At 41.0% G+C, this 13805-nt stretch overlaps 1 protein-coding gene across 1 annotated transcript; it reads left to right on the forward strand.

Annotated features, from left to right (window-relative positions):
- The first annotated feature begins 1760 nt into the window (after positions 1 to 1760).
- LOC139741302 (monomeric sarcosine oxidase-like) lies at positions 1761 to 12981 on the forward strand. Its single transcript, XM_071651891.1, has 8 exons — positions 1761 to 1857; positions 3576 to 3645; positions 4613 to 4804; positions 6906 to 7116; positions 8365 to 8531; positions 10850 to 11039; positions 11317 to 11450; positions 12813 to 12981. Exons 1-8 carry the CDS (start codon positions 1761 to 1763, stop codon positions 12979 to 12981), a joined length of 1230 nt encoding a protein of 409 aa, XP_071507992.1.
- Positions 12982 to 13805: the final 824 nt, after the last annotated feature.

Consider the following 13805-nt stretch of genomic DNA (forward strand, 5'->3'; position numbering starts at 1 on the left):
TGTCAGCGAAGAGGATGCGGACGGAGCAAAGCCACCATGAAAAGCCAGAGCCATCTAGTTTGTATGGGTGGCTCTATGGTCGGCGCTAACAAACGTTATGAGCAAGACTCGTCTACCTCTGATGAGATCATTCGTACGTATATGATTAAAAAGAGTTAGTTTCATCTGATGATCCAAATTTACAAGCGCAGTTTGCGCAACGATGTGAAGAAACAAAGAAGTATAACGTGTGAGATAATTAATTCAAAGATCGTTAAGTCATTACGTGATAAATAACAGAATATTCTCTACTATATAGGCCATGAAGATATTAGTAAACTTCATGGCTAGATTTGCATCTCCTCAAAAAGTATGTATAGGCATGATGATACAGGAAGTGTGTGTGTATCTGTCTGTCTGTCCGTCTGTCTGTGTCTGTGTGCAAGTCACTTTTTAGAAAGAAAAGTATATTGCTTCCACTTGTTACATAATGAGATAATCATAAGTTGAAATCATATTCCCCATGCTTTTTGAAAAAAGGTAAGCTGAGCGTTCTGTCATTTCAACAGAAAAATAGAAAAATGTGGAATTCTTTTCATGTTTTCTTTATTCCATTGGGTCCTGTATTTTGACATCACATATTCCTGTGCTCTTTTGATCTAGCGAAGGCGGCACACTAGCGGATCTATATAACTCAAAACAACACACGAATATAGATTTTGTCTAATTTTCCTCAAGCTTCGCTGATGTATATAGGGCCTACGACTAACATTGCTGCATCTGCATTTCAATCCACTATTATATATATAGTTCGGGTCAAGTTCCCCTTTAAGAAAGAATGGTTGGCCGTTCAAATGGCGATTGGTCCTCGATGACTGTGAAATAATCTAAGTCAATTAATTTGTGGCCTAGAGTCAACTCAAAGTCGACACAAGACACTAAATGATACAACCAGTTTAATTCTGGCTCCAGATGACTGCGTCCACTACTGATTCCATTAAACATTCACTTTTCACTGCATAGGTGGGATCAATTTTAGGAGGTATGCTTACCTCCTGGTTGTGGATCAACAGTAGATCAGGGCCCCGTTGCTAGAAACTCAACTTGCCTTTAAACAGCAACAGCAACAGACTTGCGTTTAAACGCAAAGTTGCAAGATATTGGAAGACTTGCGTTTGATTTGTGGAGTTGTGTTTAAAAGCAAAGTTTCTAGCAACGGGACCCAGAAAGCCCTCCAGGCCCCTATAACCAGGAAGAACTGTGGCTTACGTAGGGATGACGGGGAGGGGTGGGGGTTGGGTGGGTATCTGCTTGATGGAGAGCATTTCTGAAAAAAAAAAATCATCGGCAAGACGAATTATGATTGGGTTTTTTCCGCATGCGCAAGAGATTAGCGACGCAAAAAAAAATCAACCGTACGTAAAGACTACACTGTGTTGTCAGCTGTTCCAGTATACTGGAGACTGTGTACTAACTGACGATCACACCCCTTGATTCCCCAGCAATAGGTAGTTGTCGATGTGACCTCACGTTACCATGCTAATCGTTTCAAAAGGAAGAAAGCTGAAAGAGAGAGAGGGGGAGAGAGAGAGGGAGAGAATACTGTTTCAAACTGAACTCGGGCGTCACAATTAACTATAGGGCCTAGTGCTGATTAGCCACATACACGAAACAGTCTGCAGCTCGCTTCCTATCGCGTAGGATTACAAGGTTCTTTGATCGGGCTACAGGTGAAACAACTGCATTTGGGGTCGCGGATTACCTGTTGGAACAACTGAAAAATGGATCAGCAAACCCCTCAGTTTGACTACATCGTGGTGGGGTGCGGAGGTGTCGGCAGCAGCGCTGTCTACTGGCTGGCAAAGCGGTGTGGAAAACGTATGTGGCATCACATTATCATGCACATGTATTGACATCTTTTATTTTTCCAACAAAGTACGTTGTAATACAATATTCATGTATGCATGCCGCAAAGTGGTAAGGAACGGTGGCTGCTTATATCGGCGTAGCACGTTCTTCACATCGCTCGTACCAGGGAGGCGCGATTCCTACTCAGAAAATCAACCCACACTCGCTTCTACTTCCATAATGCGAAAAGACTTCGAGCAAACTTTCATTTATAGTGCTGTTTACAATGTTGCAGCGTTAATCAGGACACGATTGACTTGGTTTCTCTGTAATTTCTATAGGCATGCATTCCATTAACCTCTGTCAATAAACGTTTGTCATCTAAGCATTTGTGTTCTCTATGTCTAAACTTTATACAACTACACGTTCTTACCCCGTGTTTCAAATGTGGCAAAGTCCTTATGACAAGGTCTTATGAACTAGCTGTTAGTCAAGTGCTCTTTCATTACGCTAGAAAAGTGAAAGCATGTTGAATTTTCTTCATATTTTCTTTATATTGTTGTCCACACATGTGCCATAAATTCAAGTAGTCTCCTTATCCAGTGGTTGTAATACCAAAACTCCAAAAAATAAAAGGAAAAAAAGAAGAGATTATTAAGCAGAGGGTGAAGATTCATCTGTACAAAGGGAAACAAATTAAAATCATACCACATCTTGTGCACGTCACGAGTTAGAAATCCACGAGTCTTACAGCTCACGAGTCATGCAACTCACGAGTCATAAGTTCATGATTTACACGGCCCACGAGCTAGACTTGGTGAACAAGGTCCAAGAGCTAGACATCAAATTGGTTCACCAGCTCGACACTAAGCAAATTTAAGGTCTCCTTGAGTCCGATACCAGGCAGACAAGGCCCACGAGTCCGACAATGGGTAAACATAGCTTCAAAAACCGACATATCACGGGGCTTAAAGTACGCAAAGTCGGTCTCGTGGACCTTTTTTTGCCTATTGTCGGAGTCATGCGCCTTATTTGCCTAGTGTCGAGCTCATAGGCATGGTAGGCCTTTTTGGCATAATTTTAGCCTCCTGTTTTCTTTTCCCGGGGTCATGCATCCCGCGAGATCGACATTCCCGAGTCATACTACCCATGGGCTCGACGCAAGGCAATTCAAATAAGGCCCAAGAGTTCGAAAGTAGGGGAAAAAGGTGGAGGAGACCGACACTGCGTCCCCCTATGATACATGAGTTTTGGAATCATGGATCTTGATGGCCTAGTGTCGGATTCATGGGCCTTTTTTTTTTTTTTTTTTTTTTTTTTGGTCTAGCTCATGGGCTGTATGACTCGTAGGCTCTATAAGTAGTGGGTTGTGTTACTCGGATCGTGGGATGTATGACTCATGTGCTATATGACTCGCGTGCGTCGGACTCCTGACGTGCACCCGATCATACTCGACTTAAACCTCAGTCAGACAAACCAAGTTATATGAAGCAATGTGATCCATGCATTCATTAGATGGAATGTTCCGAATTGAAGAATGAACAGTATAATTGTGATTTCTATGGGCTTTACAAGCAATTTGTAGAAGTCAGAAATATGTACAAGTATAAAAACACTAATCATTGTAATTACCATCTTAAACGCAATGAGTCATGAAATTAATCTCTCACAGTATTTCAAAGTAGCAAAAAAAAATTCTCACTAGCGTTCTACATTAGCAATCGTATCATAAATGTTCTTTATTTTAGGTGTCCTTGGTCTGGAGCAGTTTAACCTCGGCCACGACCATGGTGGTTCTCAGGACCTCTCCAGGATCATGTAAGCAAAGTGACCAAGAACTCTCCTCCCTGTGTTAAAAAGACCGTTTCTATAATGTAATGTTCTATAACTACATCTGTCTCCTCTCCTTCCGTCTCCATAGTCCAACCTCAACTTTCAGCTAGGGCTGTCCTTCGAATGTCACTATTTGCTGTCCTAACACTCTCCCACTGTCGCTTCCCTCCTCAACTCTTCCCTTTCTAAGTTCTTCCTTCGCCAAACAGCATTTCTTCCAAGGACTACAATGGTGACACTGCAAACCCCTCTTCCTTATTTTCATCACAATGCAAACTTTCAAGCAACACATAGAAGAAAAGTTATTACACAATAAGTTATTGCATCTTGATAAACCAATTTTCTGATGTATAGGCCTATACTATGCACTTGAATTGTAACAGTGTGGGCCTCCATACCTCCTTTTGATAAGGTATTTGTCTGTATAACTTTTGATTGAATATATCGGATAGTAAATAAGTTCGGATTATATCGGGCTAAATTTGTGGTCTCTGCGGACAACCTCAACCATGAAGCACCTACTTGATGTAAAGACATTAGCAAACCGATGTATTGAAAACATGACAAATGATTTACATTTCATATGTGTGCATGTCACGAGTTCGACACCTACGAGTAATAATACAGTCCACTCGTCATACAGCCCACGAGCTCGACACTCTAGGCAGATAAGGCCCATGAGTCAGACATAGGCCAACAAGGCCCACAAGTCTGACGCTCATTACGTCACGAGGCTTCACGTACGAGGTGTCGGTCTCGTGGCCTTTACCACCTAGTGTAGGACTCGTGGGCCTTTTGTTTGCATACTGTCGAGCTCTTAGGCTGTATGACTCTTCGACTGTATTACTCATGGACCTCTTTTCAATGTCGAGCTCGTGGGCCGTATGACTCGTGGTTGTCGGGCTCGTGGGATGACGATCCCCCTCCTTTTCCTTTATGATTTGATGAGCAGACGTCTGTCCTACAACGACAAAGCTTACATTCCTTTGGCCCGGGGCACGTACGAAGCATGGGGCGAGGCGGAACGGGAATCAGGTATACAGCTAGTCTTCAAGACAGGTGGCCTGGATATTTGCAAGAGGAATACACCAGGCCATGCCGTCCTCGAGAAGTTCGCGACGGCTATGACAGAACAAAACGTACCGTGAGTTATGAGCTTACTGCTGTTGTAATTTTTGCTATATGCCTTCTGTAATATTGTTTAAGTTCAAGCGTATCATTTCATGTCAATCCTGACAATTCAAGATCCAAAATCTCGAACTTGAATTTTGATAGGTAGTGATGCCTTTTATCTCCCCGCTGTTGAAATTCCACGTTTGGAAACATCTAAAATGTAATCTAGAAAGCGCTTATACTGTCATTGTCAACCATTTTTTCGTCTCACCTCATTCTCGTTTTACTCAATACTTTGGCTCGTGAACTGTTCATGAAAACTGAGCAGAAACAGTCGACATTGGTTTTTCACGCATTGCCTTTTTGCTATCGGGACTAGAATTCAATGTTCCTAATGAGGTTTACCAAGTTTTGAGCAATGTCCTTTTCCCTTCACAGTGGGTATCATGATTTTTTCCTATCTTATTCTACATAGTACTAAAGGCCGGGACTTATAGTGCACTTAGATCGATCCTCATTACTCCATAGCTAATTTTCTCGGAAATGTCACTCTTATACACATTTTGATTTCTACTTTTACTTTGATGAGCTGGAAACCCTCTCTTTTGATAAGTTAGGTATCATTTGAAATCTGATGATCTCCTTCAGAATTCGAACTGAGTTTATAGCTGTCGATGTGTTGTGGGTTTGGTAATGGACGGCCTCGCAATACCAAGAAACACTGAGCGATTGTTGAGTACTGTAATGTGCTGATCTGCTTAAAACAAACGTTTCTATATACTTTTCATTTCACACGTATTCAAAATCTCGAGTCTCACCTTATCAATTTCTTGACAGAGAAGCAATAAACCTTATATAGCTCAACTTCCAGTAAGATAAGGCCCCGCTTGTTTTTTTCACAAGACAATGGCATTACCGGTCTAAAATTAATGAGTGTCTGTACCTTTGTACTTTGCGATAACGCTCTAATTTGGGGGTTAGGTTAACTTATGTTTGCAGTGTATGACAGGTCATGACCAGGGTGGTAAAACTATTAGCTGTATTCTGCAGTATTGCCATCTCTTGATGTTTAAGATTGCAACATGCCTTTGCACGTGCGACTGGTACCATAGAATTTCACATCAAAAAGGTGTAGTCAATCGCGAAATTCTCTCAACTGATGCAATGAGAGGAAGAAAAAATGTTCATATTCTTTGCTATGATTTCAAAAGTTCAGGACGTGTTTGCATAGTATGATATGAACCAAACTGAAGTGTAACGTATACTGTAACTAGACAATGGAGTTCAGATGATTAATACCTGGTCAAAATGAGTACACTGCACATTGGATCAATAGATTATTCCCTATGAACAAGTTCAAAAGGATTGCAAAGTAGAAGACAAGAAAATAAATGAAAGCTAAATACGCAAAGCTGTAGGAAACATAGTGGACGAAACATGAAAACAGGAAAAGATGAATTAAGAGCAAAATTATAAGAATTGTGGATCAAGAGAAAGGGGTGAAAGAAGGGCAAGACTTGGGCGACGGATGAGGAAGAAGAGATGGAAAAGAAGGGGTAACTGAAGGGTTACGAGGAAGAAGACGTCTGACTTCAACAGCTCACAGGCTGCATCCTGAAGGAGGAGTGCCCTCCTTAAAGAGGAGTGTCAAAACAGGTCATGGCGTCCCCGTCGATAATGATGTCATGATAATGTTACTGAAAGAAGCAGAGCACGTAGGTATCAATTACGAACGTTCATTATGAATTAAATTCCAGTCACTTGGCTCCTAATCATGCGCACACCTATCCGTTAGACTGCCATAAAGTGCATTAGTGATTTTGTTTTCGATAAGACCATAATTATCTCCGTTCTTGTCGACGTTTCATGGTCGCTGCAGGATCGGGCCTAATAAACATTTAAAATTTTATGAGGGCTCCGTCATTTGTACATGGACAACATTGCTTGAGGCAGAATCTCAAATCAAAGGGTTAGTCTTTCATCATATAACCATATCAAGGGTAATCGTTTGGTTTTACATATTATATAACAACCTATTCAACTCATAAAGCGTTTAAGTAAAACTGCCAGAGATTATCAATGTATGTTTAATTATTTCGTCACCCTTTATTGCCCTTCTGTACCCGTACCAGGTTCGAGAGGTTTGAAGGGGAGAGCATTCGGAGTAAATTTCCCCAGATGAACCCTACCCCCGAATGGATCACTCTTTACCAAAAAGACAGCGGGCTGGTGGACGCAGCCATGGGCAACGCAGTTCACATTCAACTTGCCCGCAAGCACGGAGCCACCATCATAGAAAATGCGGGCGTCATGAACATTGTCAAGCAAGGCAATCTGACGAAGGTGCGCAAGTATTTCTGAAGAGGAAGAACTAAATGTTTAAAAAGACAAAAAACTAGAAGAACACTGACAAAGATCAAACAGCTTGAAGAAAGGAATGTACCATTTTCTCTTTTTCACAGCCTCGCCCTCGCTGTCTTCAAAGAAACCTTAAGTTAAATTGACAACCAGTGATACCCGGCATTGTCCCTGATTGGCATTGCCCGGCATCGACGTAAATCCACACCGATTTACTGTCTTGTGAGTAATAACTACAAAAGGGCATACACATTCGGATGGGATTCGGACCCATGACCTGACTGCGAGACAGACGTCATATCCACTACAGACCTTAAGCTTCCCCCGATGGCCAGAGACAGATGGCTCTGATCCCTTATGGCAGCGGGTACCGCATATTGATTCAGATTGATGGTCCTTGCGTCGAGATGTTTCACGGTAGCTGATTGACAAATTGCACTTCATCTACTGGGCGGAAGCTCAGAAGTATCGTGGATATGACCACTGTCTATAAAATCAGGAGAACTTGGTTCGAATCCCACCCGAGTAAGCCTAAGTATGCCAATGATTTTTGTCATAGCTTCTACTCAAACAATGAATAATCGGTCTGGTGTATATTTACGTCAATAAAAGGCAATTTGTCAACTCGACGGAAGAATTGTCAATTTGAACAGTGATACCATATTATTTGTTCAAAATTCATTATTTTGATACCCAGCATCCCATCTTTTTACAAGTCAGACACGATAAGTTTTCCGCGATGTGCACGTAATACACAGTCCAATTAGGAATTTTCTAGTTCTGAAAGTTCCAATTCTATGACATCTTTTGATCCATTTTTTTCCCAAAACTAGCGTGATTTCTCCTAATAAATCTCATCTCCGCGTTATCTCTCTTGTCTCTCTCTGTTGGTCATGAAATGTCAATGGGTAGGTTGCAAATTGTAATGTAAATCGCTAAACCTGACATTCCTAGTCCTGTAAAATGTCAATGTGGCTTGATATTTATATCATTTTTATACAGTTCCCATACACACAGAGATTAAATGGTGCAAAATAGCTTAGTCAGCTTGTTTCCTTGGTAGAAGGACCAGTGATTGACTAGATAAGGTGAATATCGTCCTGTATGTATGGACAAAGCGTATGGTTCATTTACCAAGAAGTTTTGAACACAAGGAGCTTCAACTGTGTACATTGTATTAAGCTTTTTGCATGTGCACATATACTGTCAAGTTTAACGAATAATTGCTATTAGGTCTGCACGGCCAAAGGTGATTTCCTGTGCAGGAAGGTAGTGATCACAGCAGGTGCCTGGATGAACGAAGTCTTGTCTTCTGTTGGGGTGAAGATACCACTCACCGTCACCCAGGAGCAGGTCACCTACTACGCCACGCCCCACATGAAGGAATTCACCAAGGATAAGTGGGTCGCATCTTCTTTGTAAAGTCGTTGATGAGTTTACGTTTCAACCTTGATAGTCATAAAAAACAAAATGGGAGCCTTGTAAAGGGGGCTAGATGAATTGAAGGTTGGGGAGAAAGGGTATCTGTTGTTAAAATTAGTTCCTCGCAGAACTAGGTTTAGTGAATGAGATAGAGATAGATAGATGGATGGATAGATAGATAGATAGATAGAGATAGATAGATAGATAGATGAAATGTCTTTTCGTGACAATTTAATTGTGTAGAATGATGGAAAGAGCTTCTTGATGTCCCCTGGTTTACTTTAAATGAGTTACGCTCGGGCTGGCCCACTTGTTTTACTGGTGTGGGACCTAGTATTTCCCAGAGCAGCATTTACACGAGATGGCGCCCTAACTTTTACCCAAAGCTTTTCTCATGTTTGACAGTATGGCGAAAAGTGGGAAGACGCCAGGAGCATAGGCGCCGGAAGTGGGGGGGGGGGGGGGGGGCAGGGGGGGCGGCCGCCCCCCCCCCCCCCAATCCAAAAAGTGGGGGGGCAAAACGCATTTTTGCCCCCCCAAAAAGCCCCCCCAAAAAAAAAAAAAATAAATAAATAAATAATAATAATAATGATAATAAAAATAAATAAATAAACAAAGAAAATAAAATAAATATGTATATATATGAATAAAAGGGAAAAAATATAGCTACAAACTGCAGCTTTTGGAGTGTAAAATGTCAAAATTTTCAAGCTCGCTCGCTTCGCTCGCTCGCATCCAGCAGTTGAGCCGGTGCGCCTCCCCCTTAATTTCTAAAGCGAAAAACAAAGCTACGACGGCAGTTGTTGGACTCTAGAATGTCAAAATTTTCAAGCTCGCTCGCTTCACTCACTCGCATTGAATCGTTATGCCATTCTCCTAATGTTGCTGACAGTAATTGCCAGTAGTTGCGCCCGATGCCCCCACCCCTTAATTTCCAAAGCGAAAGATAAATATAGCTACAAACGGGAGTTTTGGGACTGTAAAATGTCAAAATTTTCAAGCTCGCTCGCTTCGCTCGCTCGCATTGAATCGTTATGCCACTCTCCTAATGTTGCTGCCAGTAATTGCCAGCAGTTGCGTCCGATGCCCCCCCCCCCTTAATTTCCCAAGCGAAAGATATAGCTACAAACGGGAGTTTTTTTATACTGTAAAATGTCGAAATTCTCAAGCTCGCTCGCTTTGCTCGCTCGCATTGAATCGTTATGCCGTTCTCCTAACGTTGCTGCCAGTAATTGCCAGCAGTTGCGCCCGATGCGCCGCCCCATTAATTTCCAAAGTGAAAGATAAAGCTACAAACCCCAGTTTGGGGACTGTAGAATGTCAAAATTTTCAAGCCTGCTCGCTTCGCTCGCTCGCATTGAATCGTTATGCCATTCTCCTAATGTTGCTGCCAATAATTGCCAGCAGTTGCGCCCGATGCGCCCCCATTATTTTATTTCAAAGCGAAATATGTAGCTACAATTAAAACTCCAGGTTTGGAACTGTAGAATATCAAAATTTTCAAGCTCGCTCGCTTCGCTCGCTCGCATTTTATTGTTATGCCATTCACCGTATGTTGCTGACAGTATATAATTTTCGATCGGTTCACACCGTCATTCCATAATCCATGTAAGGAAAACTTACGATATTCATCTATGACTGCGTTGTTGAATGTTTCACATTCCGTAATGTATTGTAGTCCCATTATTGCTCACGCACACACGCACAAGCATACAGACCGTCAAAATTACTTTATGGTCCCCCCCCCCCATGTTTCGACCAACCGTGCGCCACTTTATATATATATATATATATATATATATATATATATATATATATATATATATATATATATATATAATAGATGTGTGTGTGTGTGTGTGTGTGTGTATGTGTATATTGTGTAACATATGCATGGTCTAATCTTGAGCCCCCTCCAATGTTTGCCCCCCCCCCCCCCCAATCCAAAACTGCTTCCGGCGCGCCTGGCCAGGAGACTGTTTTTATGCATGGAATGTTGGACATACATAGATGAATTCAATAATACAAAGGCAAACCTGCATCGTTGTTCAACCCAATCTTTTAAAGTCACTTGGTTTAAATTGCTTGTTCCCTTTTCTCGAAAGCACAACTCTTAAAGATAATCTGCTTTATGAATAAGAAAATGACTGCAATGTCACGTCAGTTCCCGTCGAGTGTGTTTGTTGTTGATTGTGTTTCCTACATATATAATGTCAGATAGTAACGAGAGAATGTTAATGTTTCTTGCCCTATAACAATGGCTCTTTATTTGAATGCCATTCTTCCGCAACATTAGGTGCCCGGTGTTCATTCTGCATACGGCACGTGCAGCCGAGCCGTATCTCCTACCTATCCATGGCAACACGGGGTTTAAGATCGGCTTGGACGTTGGGGGCCCTGTTGTGACCGCTAGGACAAGGGACTACACCCCTGATCCCAAGAGAGAGAAGCTTGCCAGCGATTACGTCAAAGAGCTGTGTCCAAGAGTGAGGACAAATTATTTTCCTTATTTCTCTGAACACGAAAGACAAAAAAAAAAATGAAGATACTGCGTCATAAGGGTTAGGGTCTCTGAAATTATCTATTCATAACCCATAACTATGGATGCTTATAACTAGCGCAATCCCCATTGTGATTTTACGTCTGTAGTGTGATTTACCAATTGTCGGTTTTACTTCAAATAATTAATATACAAACATCTAATGATCTGTACTCTTCTTTTTACATACATCCATTTTATGTGTTTCCTTTTACATTCTGCAGGGTCTTGGACCAATCTTGTTCACAAAGACGTGTCTCTACACGTTGACCCCGGATAGGAATTTCGTTATTGACAACTGTCGTAAGACTGGTTATCCTGACGTCATTTTCTGCTGTGGGGCTGGCCACGCCTACAAGTGAGTTTCAAGTCAAACTATCTTTAATCCTCTACGATATTTGTCTCTCTGTAAGAAGAGTCGAAGAGCGTTAGCAAGTACATGAAGTAAATCTAATAGTGAATGATTAAATATCCCTTAAATGCTCTGTCCTGTTATTCTGTATAACCCTTGAACTTTGGCATCGAATGTTAACGCATTTTACAGTTCGTTATTTCGGAGTTTCATGATTCCGAAGGTTCGTTATTCCGAAAATGAAGTAAGGTTCGTTATTCCAAAGGTTTGTAGTTCCAACAGTTCGTTAGTACGAACATCTATTTCATTTTCGGATTAACGAACCTTCCAACTGACGAACCTTATTTTATTTTTGGATCAACGAACCTTCGGAATAACGAACATCGCCCAGTAATGTAACTGAGGTGTCAGAAAGGTACTGAAGGAAGAACCAAACTGATGTCATTCCCTTTTGTTTGAATGGCGATAGGGCACCTGCCAGTCAAAGGGATCTCTTTGATCAGTTCGTGCATGCATATATATGACTTGTGAGCTGTAGTTCTACCTTGAAAGATTTTGTGGATTTAATTCTCACTCTGACCAAGAAAAATAGGTTCAACTTTGCACCTTACCAGTGTTACACTAGAAGATCTGTTACTTGTGCAACTTCGCACCTTTCGGACAAGTGAGCACCTTTAAAGATGTTCCCTGTGTGACACTGGTCAGGGTGGTGGGTCTCAACCCCATGCACTGGTAAAGGTGCAAAGTTAAACCTTAATTTCGTAGAATGCTGAATCGTCGTAAACTAGTGTTTCTAGGCAATTTTGCATAACATTGTAAGACCTATTTCATCTATGCAAGAGCTTATGAAAACCTAAAAATGAGTGCTATTTCATTATTATGCAAGACTCCTCTTTTTTCTGTGTTTTTGTTTTGTTTTGTTTTGTTTTGTTTGTTTGTTTGTTTGTTTTTATTTTTATTTATTTATTTTTTTTTTTTTGGGGGGGGGGGTGTAAGCAATAGTTTATACCGGTAAGGTAATGGCGATTCACTTTTTCAGTTTCTCGAGGTTTTGGTGAGTGTGCATATCGCAGGAATAACATATTGGCACAAGTTACATGTTCTACAGGTTTAAAGATACGAAAGCGAAAATACCACAAGTTTGAGATGAAAAACATGTAAGAGATAAGAAATAGAGGGAAAAAAATAAGAGTTGACTACTGGTACTATGTTCAAGGTTCATCGACAGTAATTTCATTAACCCAACTCTCCAAATTTCCCCCAAAATTATGCTGAATTTTAAAACGAAAATGATACTATTAATCTTCTTTCGTCTGTGCTTATTTTCAGTTTTGTTTTGCATCGTTTTATTCTGTTTCAACATTCTAGGTTTGCGGCAGTGCTTGGAAGGATTTTGAGTCAGCTCGCAATTGACGGTCGAACTGCCTACGACATATCGATGTTCAACATGGACAGGCCTGCCATTAAAGACCCCAACTACGTGTCCCACTTCCAACTCGGGACCGAGCAGGCCACCAAGGCGACGTCGAAACTGTGATCGAAACACATGGCAGTCATCATTGGCCTTCCGACATGAATTACGGCACGACCTTTCGTTCTTACCCATTTCTCAATTGCCACACATACATACTGAATTGTGTTCTCGAAAATTATGTGTTCAGAGAGAAAGAGAAAAATATGCATGTATGTAGATATTGTCTTGAAGATCAATATTTTATTAAAGTCGAAGTGATGATAGACTTTATTTCTGAAATATGCACTCATGTTTGATACGTATGGTATAGAAATGGATGAAGTATCCTCCCTCCCACGCCCCTCCCCCCCCCCCAAAAAAAAAAAGTATGTAATGATCTACTGCTGACGAAAATTATTTTCGGAAATATAGTTAATCCTCCGTGTAAGCAATACAACTATCGATGAGTGTAGCATGGCGTGTAACCACTGAGAACGTACAACATCAGCATGTATCATGGAGTCGTGGCGTTTAATGGTGTTTAGCATTGGCAATGACTAGAGGTAACAAAGACCTATCCCTGAAGTCAACTGTGTCCAATTTTCTCATTATGATCCTTTGATACTCTCCGGAAATCATTTTTGCACCATGTCCTAAAGTCTATCCATAGAGGCTTGCTCCACAAATCGAACTTTCTATTGAACGTGATACTATGTTTGCTTATTCGAGCCTCTAATAATATTAATTTCAAAATTGGCATTTTGTTACTATTATTGTAAGAATAAATATGAGAAGACCAAAGAGCCTGAATTACAAGTAATGAACATCAAAATACCAAAACTTATCAATCTATCTATCTATCTTGCTGTCTATCTATCATCCATTTACCTACCTACCTATCTATCTAT

Source organism: Diadema antillarum, unplaced genomic scaffold, assembly GCF_040938485.1.
Source record: "Diadema antillarum isolate AM-2024a unplaced genomic scaffold, OU_Dant_1.0 seq00000919_RagTag, whole genome shotgun sequence".
Lineage (NCBI taxonomy): Eukaryota > Metazoa > Echinodermata > Echinoidea > Diadematoida > Diadematidae > Diadema > Diadema antillarum.